General features: G+C 36.1%; 1 protein-coding gene across 1 annotated transcript; it reads left to right on the top strand.

The window, feature by feature from the left end:
• The first annotated feature begins 10145 nt into the window (after positions 1–10145).
• On the top strand, positions 10146–14508 carry LOC133184509 (uncharacterized). Its single transcript, XM_061319600.1, has 4 exons — positions 10146–10298; positions 12342–12354; positions 12657–12917; positions 13043–14508. The coding sequence occupies exons 1-4, from the start codon at positions 10146–10148 to the stop codon at positions 14506–14508; spliced, it is 1893 nt and encodes a 630-aa protein (XP_061175584.1).
• Positions 14509–16933: the final 2425 nt, after the last annotated feature.

Here is a 16933-nt window from a genome sequence, read left to right as displayed (position 1 = left end):
CTGAATCACTTTGTTTTTCACTCTGTGTCGGCATTCAGTAAAGCATAAATTGGGCATGAATTGCACGACCCTACAGGTACGTAGCATTTTCTTATCAATAACATGTTAAAGAAAGTATGGTTGAACTATAACGTAAAAAATATATTATAATTGTTTTGGGAAAAAAATTCAAAATCATGATCCCTAACTTTTTTTGTCCAGTATAGAATCGATGATATATTTGTATTTTTAATTATTTTTTTAAACAAATACTTGTATTTTTTTTTAATTATATTCCCATAAGTATTTACATTAATGTTGAAGAGAGATTATTATAAGATTGTCCATGAGGTTGAAAGTGTTATTGACCAGTTAAACCAGCATAGTATATTTTAACATCAAGGGACTGAGACTGCAATGCCATTTTTAACTGCTGAACATTTTAAAGCCTGAACATATTTGATCACTATATATGTAATTTTTTAAAGGTGAAGATGTATGCCAAAACTGTAAAATTTCTCAATAGGACTTTTTTGTAGTAAATAAAGTTTCTATTTATTGATTTGTAGATAGGCATAGTCTACAAACAGATTTTCTAAAAATCGATAAAGATGGGATGTTTGGAATGAATGTCAATAGAATAGACAAGAAAATCAAATTGTTTTTACTAGCATAGTCTGTTCAAACAACTTTTTTCCTTGTGAAACACAAATTTTGATATTCAATTACAAAAAAATTTTTTTTTTGGATTTATTTCTCCGTTTGTTGAAACATTTTGTTGAAAACTTTTTAATACTTCTATTTAAATTCTATTATTGATTGGGAACGATAAAGAATGAGTGCACTTTACTACGTCATTTGGAACCTTTTCGGCTACCCATTTTAAGCTTTACATTACAATATATTGCTTAATTAATCTATGATTATTGTGCAAACATATTCTTTTGATATTTATTCCTTGAATTTTTTGTCATACATATTTCTATAATTACAGACAATGTCATTGAAAAGAACATGTACAAACCTTAAATTCCGGAAATTTGAACGGGACCACTTACGAATTTAAGGTATCCGCAAATAGGCGGAGACATTTAAATCGCATGGATGTGGAATGTAAACATTAGCACATATATGATTTTTTTTTTAATGGAGAAGAGAGAGAGATTGTGTAGTTTTATGGTGCACAAATAATAAATGATTCTAGTGTTTAGGGATGGGGAAGATGTTTCGCCCTGCAGACCATTATACAGAGGCGACATGAGCCTGTACATGTACTTACTAATCACACTGTCAATACCAGAATTCTATCAAAACACCCCTAATGAAAAATACAAAGTAAAATAAGAGACATATATAATCTTCAAACCCTATTAAAATTTGCGCAAAAATCTTCCATAGTTTGAAGTTGAAGTACGATAGATACTGTTACAATAGAAACTTTCAATGACAAACACAATGAAATGTTCAATGAAAGCCATAGCGTATCGAACAGTGGAATGTCACGTGAGTAAAGTGATTATAATACCAATCGTTGACACTCGATGAACTGTTAATTTAGTGGCTAATTCGACCGTAGTTTGGAGACTTTTTCAAAAAATTAGATATGAGCCGCAATTTGTCCAACATTGTCCTTTGGATATGTTGAAGTTTAAATCAAAATACACATTCTGTGCAAATGAGACCAATGGACAAGTTGCGGCTCGATGTAAACAATGTTGAAAACTGGTATGCATATGAATAACAATAGAAATGTGACAAAACTGTTAGATCCCCGTCTCAAAAGCTAGTGTCGCTCGGCATTATTTAATACTTTGATGTAATATAATATACCAAAACCTGCTCTTAAGACATTGTTTAATACCTATAAAACATAAAGTTTATGAACTTTGGAATTTTATTTTGCGCAAAACACCGGGACCCAGCTCTCATAGCTTAAGTGCACTCATCCTTTATATAGAGGAAATAATCTACACAAATTTCCTCTGTAGATTTTCATTTGAAATTGAGAAGAAAAAAAATGAAAGAGGAAAGCAGCTGATGTGTGGTATTTCGAAGATTTTAACAAGCTCGCAATAAGGTCAAGTAGTACAGGTGTAAATCTATCTGGGCATGATGTTCTCTGCTCTTGGACCGTTATTATTAATTCCAGTTAAGTGTGCCGTTTTGCATTACGTCACAACCTATGATGACAGCTGCGCTTAAGGTAAATAGTACACGCCTCCTAACCGCAAGCTTTATGACTGGAAGTTTCTTCTTATCCCTGATTGGTTGCTCGTGCAACAGACTATTTCTGTGTCAATGTTGATAAAATGAGTTGACCAATCACACAGCGGGGGCGTGAATTGTTTATGCTGGGTGCATCTGTCGAAAAAGATCGTGACGTAATGCGAAACAGCACATTTAACTGGAATTAATAATAATCCATATACCGTTATACGCAGGAAATGATCGCAAATGAAACTGAATGCACAGAAAGCAGAATATACAGAATATTTTAACTAAAGTCAAATTTACCTCGTTATTTTTTTTTTCTCGTGTATTTCTAGTAATGTCTTGAAAGAGCTGCATGACCAAACTCGCACTGACTCTTTTAGCATGTGCATTTCATAAATTTAGTTAATTGTAGTTACATAGTTTAAACAGTAAAATTATAAGCGCCGATTACGTTTTTGTCACCTAGTTTAAATGACAAAGATAATAAAAGCAAATTTTTAAATTATATAATTACATACTATCGATCTACACTGAAATCCTTATTTATATATATATATATATATATATATATATATATATATATATATATATATATATATATATACAGGTAACTCTCGATACCTCGAAGTCCACGGGACCGAGAAAAAACTTCGAGAGATCAAGAGTTCGAGTTTTCAAGAGTCCGGAATTTTCTGGGTTTGTTGACATGTTTGAAAATTAGTCTTACCGGATGTAATGATTTTCATGCAGTGCTAACCTTTTACACGTGGTTTGTATATATATATATATGTATATATATATATATATATATATATATATATATATATATATATATATATATATATATATATATATATATATATCTGAAAATACATGTAAACTTGGGGACAGTTATGAGTGTAATGAAAAGGTGTTTCTTTCTGAAATTAATATCAATCATTTTAAAATTGTATTGATTGTTTGCAAAAAATCTCATAATTAGAATTTATCACAAGCTCTCTATCTTTTTATAAGAGTTACGCTTTAATTGTTTATCAATCACGGGTCACTGACAAGACACATTCAAATGGCTTCAGGTAAGAAATCAATAACGGGTACATGTACTAGCAGCATGACAAGAAAGGATAAATGCGAGCATTTGATATTCTGTATAACTATATAGATAAAATGTGCAGTAAATATTATATTTGAAATCAAGTACATTGGATACTTTTATTTATTTATCACAACGTAAATGTTAATGATTCAATAATTCGTTGTAGAATGTTGATCGCGAAGATTAAATATTGTACAGGCTAGCAGTCTGTTAAAGACAAACAGGAAAAATGACATGAAAAATTAATTTAAATTTCAACGAGTACTCGACTATCGTTCGACTAAAGCCTCCGACTATTCGACTAAGCTGTCCGAGTAAAATTGACATCCCTAATATATATATATATATATATATATATATATATATATATATATATATATATATATATTATATAGATAGATAGATAGAAAGATAGATAGATAGATAGATAGATAGATAGATCTTAAAAACAGCCCAGTGTATTGACAAATTAACTGTCATTTTACAAATGCAAATAAACACACACAACAAAAAAATTAAGTATGCTTTTTCAAACAATAGGATAGAAAAGTTCGAGATGAGGTGAAGGCTTAAGATTCTTTCAAGCATTAATATAGCTCACCTGAGCCAAAGGCTTTTCTCAAATTTGTGTTTAGCTTTTTTTTAGAAACAAATAATGATATTTTTTTTCTTCCTTTGCTGATACATTTTGCAAAGTGCTATTGAACCGCCTCAATTTTTTTTAACAATTACTTTTCCTTTACCTCACTTCAATTTGCATTTGGCTCAGCCTCAAAGAAATTATTCAAGACATTTTTATGTAAGCCTATGCCTGGAACAGAATTTGGTGAGAAAAACAACTTTGTCCAATTTTTTTCTTTGACCTTTCTAATGAATTTTGATTTACTATTCATTGCAAGTAAAAATCAGTTTAAAAAGAAAATTATTGAAGATATTTTCATCAAACTTCATACATTAATACCAATTTTCATGATATATCACTAATTAACCCAAGGTGGGGCATTCACATCCTCTTGGCATATTTTTAGTTGTATATTAAAATAATAAAAGGGTGCTGTGTAAAACCTAAAAGAATCATTTTTGAAAAATTAGTGTCATTAACTGTAGAATTTTTTAAATTCTAATATCCCTGCAAAAACCAAGTTTTAGAGAGGGTATATAGGAATCATCTTGTTTGTCTGTCGATCTGTCCAATCTTGTCTAGGCTATAAATTTGTAATGGAGAACCAGTGAAAGCTCATACTTGGTACACAGATTGCCTATGACCCGAGGGTGTGTCATAATATTCACTATAACATTCTTATCCTGTCTATAACTTTGTAATGGAGAACCACTGGAACCACATACTTGGTAACGAGTTTGCCTCTGATCTAAAGGTTTGTCTAACCTTGGCCCAAGATCATTCCTTTAAGTTCAAGGTCCATGGCAGAAAAAAGTATTAGATTTTTGTTAGGCAATAATTTTTAATGGAGAATTGCTGGAAACTCATTCTTGGTGCAGACATTGCAGGTAACCCAGAGGTGAGTCTTGATCTTGACCCAGAGTCATTCTGGCAAGTTCAAGGTCACTGGTAAAAAATGTATAAAATTCTTTGCCTGTCTAACATGGAAAATCACTGGAAGCTCATAAATGGTACAGGGATTGCTTATGACTCGCAGGTATATCATGACCATGACCAAGGTCATTCTTTCAAGGTCACTGGCAGAAAAGTATGAAATTCTTGTCTTGGTTTAAACTTTGTACGAGGGCCGTTCAAAAATTACGCGGACTTGTTCCACAGAAAATATATTTGGCGGCATAATGAAGCAAAAAGTCACAAATAATATAATAGCATCTTTTCATATATGGTCATCAAAATTTCATATCAAAATGTTGTAAATTGGTATCAATTCCGGGTGATTTAACAGGACATATCATGAAGTCAAGGCGCAGTAAAACCTTCAACGTCACGGGCATTTTTAAAAAAAAAAATGGGAGCTTTCATTTTCTCAATATTTACCCTTAGAATTTGATACTGTATAGTTTGGGTTACCTTATTCTCTCAGAATAAACATCCATACACCATTTCTGATCCAGCTTAAACCTATAAAACTATAGTATGGTATGTTCAAGTTTGTGTTAAATCCAAAAACTGCAGATATTTCTGAAGTAAAGTTTGACGTCGGGTCTATCTAAACACATTCTAAACAGTCCAGATCAGGGTTTTGTCGATGAACTTCTTCCATCCATCCCGGATTGCCTTTTGATTAAGGTCTAACAGTCTAAAAAAAAATTTTACATTTTGTAGAGATGTGTCGGAAATTCCGCTGGTTTACTACATGTTTCATCAGGCTTATTTTTGGTCTCTGTTGGCGTTTTCCCAGCATGCTTCATGATTTGATAAAAGTGCGCTGCTCCGTCAAATCACGAAACGTCATTTTTGCAGTTTATTTTGTAGGGGTCACATCGGAGAAAGTTACAATATTTCTGTTAGTACTTCAGATACTACGTCAGAAATCTAAATATTTAATAATACAACAATAAAAAGAAATTGTAGAGAAAATTGTTGACTAATATCGTGAAATATGGAAAATGAATGAAGAAAATTTTGGATACCGCGTGTTTGTTTTTCAACATTTTTACCGTGCTTCGTACTTCACCATCAGCAGTATCAAATCAGCAATAATTTTATGAGATATTAAATAAAATAAAAAAAAATACCAAGATTTTATTGGAATCTTTAAGAAACACGTTCCGGTGAAATTTCAATTCTTTATGACGTCTGTATGTAAAAGTAAATAATAGCAGACGTAATTTTTTAACGGTCCTCGTAATTGAGAATCAGTGGAGAATTTTATTCCTGGAATAGGATTTTGAATTTCAAATATTCAAAAGTTCCCGCGCATGGTGCAGTAGTTAGAGCGTCTGCTCTAGAGTTGCGGAGTAAGGGACTGATACTTATGTGGCGGGTTCGAATCTCCTGCAAGATGTGGAGACTGGTCCTTCGGATGAGACGGTATAAACCGAGGTCCTGTGTCTGTGTTGCAGTAAATGTTGGCACAAAAAAGATCCCTCACTGCTCAATGGCCCTAAATGCCCAGTATAGGTATACATTTGCAGGCCTCCACCGGCAAGTGGTGGCGTCTCCATATGAGTGAAATTCTTGAGAGGGACGTTAAACAACAAACAAGCAAAAACAATATTCAACTAGATGAGATCTCGTTGCGAGCAACGAGTAGGTCTTCCGTCCGATTTTTCGATAAGATGAGATGATTTTGACTATGATCTTTGTTAAAAGATAATAATATATAGACTTCCCTAATTAGATTTATTCTTTTGATTTATATAACTTTATCAAAGAGCTATAGATGACATGCTTTTGGCCCCTCTGAGCCCCTAGTTTCAGGGGTCAGCCCCTTTTTCTTGATATCAAATGAAAGGTCTTGTGATTTTGAAAACTTTTTGTTCAAGAAATATTCAGAGATTTCTTTTCGTTGTGGAGATATGCTGAATGGAAATATTTAGGGGCCACCCCTCCAAGTCCTTAATGGGGCCGTTTGACAAAAACTGAAAAAGTGCACATTGTTTAGAACATTATTCTGACCATCTTTTGTTCAGCATTGCATATCAAAATATTCCCCCTTTTCGAGATATAAAGCATCAAAGATTTAGCATTCTGGCCCCTTGTGACCCCTTGTTACGTAACGTATGATCAGAATCTTATTATATATTGTTGTAAATCGTTAAGATAAACATCTTTGCTTCAGTAATGTGTTAAAAATTATTGATCGTTGAAGAGTTATAGATGAAAGACTTTTGGCCCCTCTGAGCCCCTAATTTGAGGGATCAGCCCCTTTTTCTTGACATCAAATGAAAAGTCTTGTGATTTTGAACATTTTTTGTTCAACAACAATTCAGAGATTTCTTTTCGTTGTGGAGATATGCTGAATGGAAATATTTAGGGGCCACCCCTCCAAGTCCTTAATGGGGCCGTTTGACAAAAATTGAAAGGGTGCATATTGTTTAGAACATTATTCTGACCATCTTTTCTTCAGCATTGCTTATCAAAATATTCCCCCTTTTCGAGATATAAAGCGTCAAAGCTTTAAAATTATGGCCCCTTGTGACCCCTTATTACGTAACATATGATCAGAATCTTATTATATATTGTTGTAAATTGTTAAGATAAACATTTTTGTTTCAGTAATGTATAACAAAATATTGATCGTAAAAAAGTTATAGATGAAAGACTTTTGGCCCCTCTGAGCCCCTAACTTGAGGGGTCAGCCCCTTTTTCTTGATATCAAATGAAAGCACTTATCATTCTGCACAATTTTTGTTATATATGTTTAAACAAAATATTTACAGGTATAAAGATATGATAGAAAACTTGTCAAATTTTGCGAGATGCTTGTGAGCCTATTTTTCGAGCCCACACGAGCTTTGGCGCCTTTTGCGCTGGAAAGATATGGACGCAAAAAAGCATATCTACAATCCCTCCTCTACCTTCACTGAGAATCTCAACTCAATATCTTTATTCATTTTGGAGTGATTACCAGGACAAGCCGACCCTCTGAAAATCAGATAATTGTCTATATCTCACCACCGGAAGTGACGTCATCAATATAAAAAATTTCCAATAAGGTTCAGATCAATATCTATCAGATCTGAAAGTTTCATGAAAATCGACCAAGTCGTTTCCGAGAACTCGCGTGCACAAAATCGGTAAGAAAAAAAAAAGAATAATAATAATAATAATAATAATAGGGAAAAAGAAACCGAACGAAAACAATAAGGTCTTCCGTTGGAGACGGAAGACCTTAATAAAGGACTTCTACCAGAATCAGTACTGACATGCAAAATTACCTATCATTTTATAGCATCAAAATTTCAAATGAAGGAAAGTCTGCTGTTAGAGAACGGCTGGGCCAGATTTGTTTTAATAATAGGAATCATCTTATTAGAGCCACAATGAGCATGAAAAGTTTTTATAGGAATATATATATATATATATATATATATATATATATATATATATATATATATATATATATATATATATATAATTTTAAAAAACTTCTCATCAGCAAGCAGCTAAAGCATAAAAAGTCATATTGATATGGGAGAACTCTCAAGTTGTGTACATTCAAATCATGACCTTAGGGGTAGAGTGGGACCACAAAAGTCAATCAAAGTTATTAGACCCTGCCTCCTTTTTGTAGCCTTTAATGTGCTGCGGATTAGAAAAGGTGAGAGGGGGAAGTGGAGAGTGAGAAGGAAAGGAGTGGGACTGTACAGGGAAGTGAGGGAAGGGTATTGGTAAGGAAAGAGAGAAGATTTAAATTGGAAAGGAGTTTGAGATTGAAATGAAGGGAAAGGTGGGAAAGAGTGGAATGGGAAGAAAGGGATAAAGATGGGTTGGAATTGGGAAGGGAAGGATTGTAGGGTTAGGGAGGGTAAGGGGGTAATGGTTAGGAGAGGAATTGGGAAGTGGGAAGGAATGGGAGGAAAGAGTATGGGAGGAAAGGGAAGGGTTATGGGTTGGACGGGAAGGGTTTGAGGTGGGATGGGAAGGGAATGGGTGAAAATCGGAAGGTAATGGGCAGAGGGTGGTATGGGATAAGTGGGAGGGGAATGAATGGTTAGAGAGGGTTGAGTTAGGAAGGGGATAGGAGAAGGGTAGAATGGGAAAAGGGTGGGATGGGGAAGGGTTGGGCTGCAATTTGTAAAATGGTGAAATCCTATTTGTAGAATCCGATATGTGAAATGGTGGTGGAGACTCCAATATGTAAAAGGTGGAAAATCCAATATGTAAAATGGTGGAAAATCCGATATGTAAAGAATGGTGGAGAATCCGAGATTTTAAATGGTGGAGAATCCGATATGTGAAAAATGGAGGAGAATCCGATATTTGAAAAATGGTGGAGAATCCGATATGTGAAAAATGGTGGAGAATCCGATATTTGAAAAATGGTGGAGAATCCGATATGTGAAAAATGGTGGAGAATCCGATATGAAAAATGGTGGAGAATCCGATATGTGATAAATGGTGGAGAATCCGATTTGTGAAAAATGGTGGAGAATCCGATATGAAAAAATGGTGGAGAATCCGATATGAAAAATGGTGGAGAATCCGATATGTGATAAATGGTGGAGAATCCGATTTGTGAAAAATGGTGGAGAATCCGATATGAAAAAATGGTGGAGAATCCGATATGTGATAAATGGTGGAGAATCCGATAGGTGAAAAATGATGGAGAATCCGATCTGTAAAATGGTGGAGAATCCAATATGTAAAATGGTGGAGAATCCAAAATGAAGAATGGTGGAGAATCCCAGATTTTAAATGCTGGAGAATCCGGTGAAGTGTAAATTGGTGGAGAATCCGATATGTGATAAATGGTGGAGAATCCGATATGTAAAAAATGGTGGAGAATCCGATATGTAAAATGGTGGAGAATCCGATATGTGATAAATGGTGGAGAATCCGATTTGTGAAAAATGGTGGAGAATCCGATTTGTGAAAAATGGTGGAGAATCCGATAGGTGAAAAATGGTGGAGAATCCGATAGGTGAATAATGGTGGAGAATACGATAGGTGAAAAATGATGGAGAATCCGATGTGTAAAATGGTGGAGAATCCAATATGTAAAATGGTGGAGAATCCGAGATTTGAAATGGCGGAGAATCCAATATCTAAAATGCTAGAGAATCCGATGATGTGTAAAATGGTGGAGAATCCGATATTTGAAATGATGGTGGAGAATTCAATAAGTAAAATGGTAAAGAATCCGAGATGTGAAATGGTGGAGAATCTGATTATGTGTAAAAGGTAGAGAATCCTATATTTAAAATGGTGGAGTGTCCGTGATGCGAAATGGTGGAGAATCTGAGATATAAAATTGTGGAGAATTGGGTATGTAAAAAGGTGGAGAATGTGATGATGTGTAAAATGGTGGAGAATCCGTTGTGTAAAATGGTGGAGAATCCGAGATGTAAAACGGTGGAGAATCGGATGATGTGTAGACTGGTGGAGAATAAATTTCATTCTGAAATGACATATGATATGTGAAAAAACAAAATAAAGATCGCATGAATATTCACAGAAATTAAAGTACATGTATGTAAGATCCACAATATTCGGTCATATCGGATATGGAGGTGGGGGTTGGATGCTGTTGAATTATTTCACCAGTAAGGATCTTTCAGATATGAAATATGATAAACAACAAAAAAATTAACATATTCACACAAATTTACAATGTATAAGACGACCACTCCCCTGGAGGGGGGATGAAAATTTTTATCATTAAGGGTGCGACTGCAACGCTTTACAATACTTTTAGTCTGTATCATCAGCGGTCGATCATGTAGATATTTGTTTATTTCATCAAGCATTAGGGCTGCTCTGCATTTGTGACGCTGAATGATGTAATTCTTTCATTAAGTGGCGATTTAGCAATAGCAGTAGGGAATGTCAATTATTAATGTAATATTGCAATTGCAGCGCTTAATGATATTGCTATCATTAAGCGGCGTTTAATCATTAGCAGTTGCTACACAGCTCTACATAAAGCTATAATGTTGAACTTTGTGTTAGTCTAGTCTTTGCAATTCATATACATGTCCTTAATAGATATTTTAAATATTCCCAACAATCAAAATGAATTTGAATTACCTTACCTTTACTGGATTCCTAAACTTCATAAAAATCCTTACAAACAAAGATACATAGCAGGTTCCAGTAAATGTTCTACCAAGCCTCTTTCTTTTCTCCTCACTAAAATATTTACTGTAATGAAGGAGAAACGTCAGGAGTACTGTACAAAAGTATATTCGAAAAGTGGTGTAAATCAGATGTGGATACTTAAAACTTCTAAAGAACTTTTGGGAAATTTAAAGTCACAAAATTTTACTAGAATCAAAAGCTTTAAAATGTACGACTTTTCAACACTTTATACAACCATTCCCCTTGATAAATTGAAAAAAATGTAACTCGTAAATATACTTACCTTGTCATTGGTCATTTACAAAATTATTTTTTAAAAAGCACTTTGATTGTACATATAAGTACTCTGAAGTTGATATTAAAAAGATGCTTGAGTTTGTGATTGACAATATCTAGGTAGTTTTTGGAGATCAGGTCTTCCAACAATCTGTTGGAATTCCCATGGGTACCAATTGCGCCCCCTTATTAGCAGACCTGTTTTTGGATTCATATGAAGCATAATTTATTCAAAAACTTCTACATGAGAAGAAGAAAACACTTGCTGTGGCCTTCAACTCAACATTTCGATATATCGACGACGTATTATCAATTAACAATAGTTACTTTCATATGTCGACTCGATATATCCCAGTGAGCTTGAAAAAAAATAACACAGATTCTGACACATCTGTTTCATATTTAGATATTTTACTAGAAAAAGACGTTAATGGTTACCTAACAACAAAACTTTATGATAAAAGTGATGACTTCAAGTTTTCAATCGTCAACTTCCCTTACTTATGTAGCAATATACCATTATCACCTGCATATGGGATTTATGTCTCTCAGCTAATTCGATACGCAAGAGCATGATCTACGTATGAACAATTTCTAAAATGAGGCAAGCTATTGACAAACAAATTGACAAAACAAGGATATCAACAGTCTCGTGTGAAATCATCATTTCACAAGTTTTACGGTCGATACAATGATCTTGTCAGCACATACAACCTATCATTGAGTCTAAGGGCTACTAATTGTTAGGCCATTATTTATACATTGAACTGTCTACGGATTTCCCCGCTTTTTATCGATCATGACATGGAGCACACGGCGGGTGTGACCGGTCGGCAGGGGATGCTCACTCCTCCATGGCATCTGATCCCACCTCTAAATTTTAGGGTCCGTGTTTGCTCTGCTCCAAATTTGTATCGTTTCATTGGACTTTTGAGATTGAATACTGTTCGTTATCTTCATATTTCATACATGTATTGCATAATGTAGGCCTAGGCTTTCTAATTTGGCAGTGGGTGACTTAAATGACCCAACTCAATTTTCTATATTTCTTAATTATCTCCACTTTAGGGGTCAAAGGCTGGTAAAGGTCTCGAGGGGTGCAACTGATGTCACTAAGTTACATTACCAAAACCTCGAGTTAATGCCTACCGTCTCAAATAGGTTCTGCCAGCTAGTCACATGTCACACCTCCTCGTGGTGACCCTGGAAATGCCTTCAGTAGCTGAGTGACAGTGGCAAAAGGCGAGTCTCCAGCGCCTTTAAATAACTGGAACCTGTGACTAGGGGAAGAAAAACCCCAACAGAAAACCACCGGTCCTCCGGGTCCAGGGGGTTTTGCATAGGGTTAGCAGCCCTATCATGTAAAACCTCTCAATGCTACAGAAACCAGAGCAACAGAAGAAGAAATCCAACGCTTGACTCAGGGAGAAGCCTCACCTAGAGGTCATAAGACGCAGACTGGTGAAAGCCGTATAGAAACCAGTCAGCCGAAAGTTCTCCTGACGATGAAAGCAGCAACAAGAATAGGAACCTGGAATGTGCGAACCATGTTTGAAACAGGGAAGGCAGCCCAGGTAGCCAGAGAGATGAGGAGATACAACATCCAACTACTTGGAATATGTGAGAGCAGATGGAATGGAACTGGTATGTTTTCATTGACTAGCGGAGAAAAGATCATATACTCTGGACATGCAGATGAAAACCATGAACACACTGAAGGAGTTGCCATCATGATGTCACCAGCTACTGCCAATGCACTGATTGAATAGGAACCAATCTCATCAAGGATTATGACAGCAAGATTCCACTCCAAAGGAAGAGAAGAACTGTAATCCAATGTTACCCACCAACAAACACTGCAGATGAAGAAACAAAAGAAGATTTTTACACAAAACTGCAGGCAGCAGTAGACAAGGCACCAAGGCGAGACATGAAAATTTTGATGGGTGACATGAATGCCAAGATAGGTTCAGACAATTATGGGAAAGAATTCATCATGGGTACCCAGGCACTTGGAAACATGAATGAGAATGGAGAGCTGTTCACAGATTTTTGTGCATTCAATGACCTTGTGATAGGAGGAAGTGCCTACCAGCACAAAAACATCCACAAAGAGACTTGGATCTCCCCTGATGGAAAAACCAAGAACCAGATAGACTTCATTACTATCTCAAGGAAGTGGAGACGCAGCTTCCTTGATACAAGATCAAGAAGAGGGGCTGATGTAGCTTCAGACCACCACCTAGTACAAGGCACTATTAAAGTCAAGTTGAAAGCCTTCAAGGACAACTGTGACAGACCACACATCAAGTTTAACACCCAGAGACTTCAGGAAAAAGGCACAAGAGACACCTTTAGCATCACACTGAAAAACAGATTTGAGGTTCTTAACAACGTCTGTCAAGTAACACCACTAGAAGAACACTGGAACTCCATCAAAGACAACTGGAAAGACACATGCGAAGAGATCCTAGAGAAAAGAGAAAAGCAAGACAAGGAATGGCTTTCAAGAGACACATGGAAACTGGTTGAAGAAAGAAAACTTCTCAAACAGCAGGTTATGAGCTGTGAGGAGGAACAAAAGAAACAAGAATTAAAAGACAGACACACTATCCTATACAATGAAGTAAAGAAAAGTGCAAGGAGAGATAAAAGACACTTCTATAATAAGCTAGCTACAGAAGCTGAGGAAGCAGCAGAGAAAAGAGACGTCAGTACCATGTACAAAATCACAAGAACCCTGGCTGGGAAGAGACCACCACAGACCAAGCCAGTAAAAGACAAGGAAGGCAACGCTATAACAAAGGAAGAGGACCAGAGAAAGCGCTGGGCAGAACTCTTCAGAGAACTCCTAAATCGCCCAACACTAGAAACAACACCAAACATACCACCAGCAGACTCTGAACTAGCAGTGATCACCGCCCCTCCGACAAGGGCTGAGACCATCAAGGCTCTAAAGAAACTAAAGAGTGGGAAAGCAGCTGGGCCTGATGGAATTCCTCCAGAAGCCCTTAAGGCAGACATAAAGACTTCAGCAGATATGTTACTACCTCTCCTGCAGAAGATCTGGTCAGAGAGGAAGGTACCAGCTGATTGGAAAAAAGGACATTTAGTGAAGCTACCCAAGAAAGGAGACCTGGGACAATGCAAGAACTGGCGTGGCATCATGCTCCTCTCTGTCCCAAGCAAGATCCTGACAAGAATAATACTGGAAAGACTCAAAGATGCTATATAAGAACGACTTCGTCCAGAACAGGCAGGCTTTAGAAAGGACAAGTCCTGTACAGACCAGATCGCCACTCTACGTATAATAATGGAACAGTCACTAGAGTGGCAGTCAACACTGTATCTGAACTTCATCGACTTTGAAAAGGCCTTTGATAGTGTTGATAGAAAAGTCATCTGGAAACTACTCCAGCATTTACAATTACATTTACAACTACTCCTAGCTTTATCAACCTCATACAACAATTGAATGACGAGGCTACATGCCAAGTCATCCACAGTGGAAAGCTTACAGAAGTGTTTGAGGTGCAGACAGGGGTTAGACAAGGCTGTCTACTGTCACCAATGATTTTTCTAGTGGTAGTGGACTGGATCATGCGGGAAACAACTAGAGATAGCAAGACAGGAGTCCAGTGGACTTTCACTCAGTGTTTGGAAGACCTCGACTTTGCAGACGATCTATGCCTTATGTCCCAGAAGTATGAGCATATGCAACTCAAGATAAATAGGCTTGCAAAGGAAGCAGCAAAGACAGGTCTACAGGTGAACATCGACAAGACAGAGGTAATGCGGCTCCACAACAAACAGCAAACACCGATTACGCTTGGAGAGCACAACCTGAAAGATGTAGACTCCTTTACATACTTAAGCAGCATCGTCACAGTCACTGGTGGAACAGATGAAGACATAAAAGCAAGAATTAATAAAGCGAGACACATCTTCATCACCCTCAAGCCTGTGTGGAAATCAACAGCACTGTCCACACCCATAAAACTTCGCAACTATAACACCAATGTCAAGTCTGTGCTCCTCTACGGGTCTGAAACATGGAGAGTCACCAACACCACCTCCAACAAACTACAAACCTTCGCAAACAGATGTCTGCGCCACATACTAAACATCAGATGGCCAGAAAATAAACAACAAGAACTTGTGGGAAACAACAAACCAAGACCCAATCACTAAACAAATAGCCCGTAGAAAGTGGCGGTGGATTGGACATACCCTCCGAAAACCATCGGGAGACATTACACGCCACGCACTCGAGTGGAACCCCCAAGGCAAACGGCGAGTTGGGCGTCCCAGGACAACTTGGCGAAGGTCATGTGAAGAGGAAATCAGACACTGTGGACATAGCTGGGAACAATTGAAAAAGGCTGCTCAAAACAGAGTGCGATGGAGGACTGTTGCCGAGGCCCTATGTTCCACCAGGAACCAAAAGGAACCATGATGATGATAATCTCCACTTAAACAAACACCCACGGATGCTTTGTGTTACTTTTGTTTGATTTTTTTTCCTGAAACTAGTTATTGTCACTGCAGGTACTGTGAGCACTGAATTCACAAAATGAGATCCCCATTCCCGTATCAGTATAATGGTAAAGTCCATTTTTTGCCATAGGAAACACCAAACCTGTCCAATCAGAACATTAAAAAGAAGGTGGCACTGTTTAATAAAAATGCTGTGAAAGCCTTTTTAAATCTTATTCAATGGTATAGAAGGAGTTGCGGATAAGATATGGGTACCCCCAACTGTTACAAAGGTAAGAAGGTATGGAGAATAGAAGAATGTATGGTGGGAATGATGGAAACCCCCATTATTATATACCCCCTCCCATGTTTTCAAGTCCCTCGTTTTCACTTGTCTGGAAAATAGTTACAAATCATATGAATATTGTAACACAGGGAATCAAAAAGCCAAATCGTATAAATAATTCATACAAAATGGGAATTCAAAAATTCTATGGAAAGCAATTCTGATTACATGGATATGTACATGTAAAACAGATTTTTGTTGGAAAAGAAATTGACCAAATACTGCATAAAATGTAATCCTTAATATGTTCACTTATGAGTACCTGTACTGGTTATTTTTGTTGGAAAAGAAATTGACCTAATACTGCAGAAAGTGTAATCCTTAATCTGTCCACTTATTAGTACATGTACTTGTTGTTGCTATCATGTTTTTGTGAATTTATAAAGCTTTGTGACATAATAAGTTTATTTTTCCTGTTCCAGTGATTTTAAAAAGAAAATTTACTCTCCTCTCCTCAAACTAATTGGGATATCTCAGTTTATACAATTTTTCTTTATCCAAATGTGCTATGTGGAAATTTTAGTTATATATATAAACTTATCTGTGGGTACATATAATGAGACAACAGGTATCTAACAATAAAAAAAAACAGTTCAAGTTTTATGAGGTACGACCATTCATTTGCACGAAATATTCAAGAAGACAAGCAATAACAGTGCACTCATTACAAACAAAAAAAGAGTCCTAGTATTTCTTCTGTATTTTATTGCCATTAGATGGTGTATATATGAATTATGTTTCTTAAACTATGTTTATTTCTTAAATAATTGGAATTTCATGCAAGAAAATAATCTATATACTGCAACATAATTTCACTGCAATGTTTTTTTTTTAATTT

This window comes from Saccostrea echinata, unplaced genomic scaffold (genome assembly GCF_033153115.1).
Source record: "Saccostrea echinata isolate AGI-Se365-2 ecotype Australia unplaced genomic scaffold, CSIRO_AGI_Sech_v1 ptg000010l, whole genome shotgun sequence".
Taxonomy (NCBI): Eukaryota; Metazoa; Mollusca; class Bivalvia; order Ostreida; family Ostreidae; genus Saccostrea; species Saccostrea echinata.
This window is presented reverse-complemented; position numbering and strand designations above follow the sequence as displayed.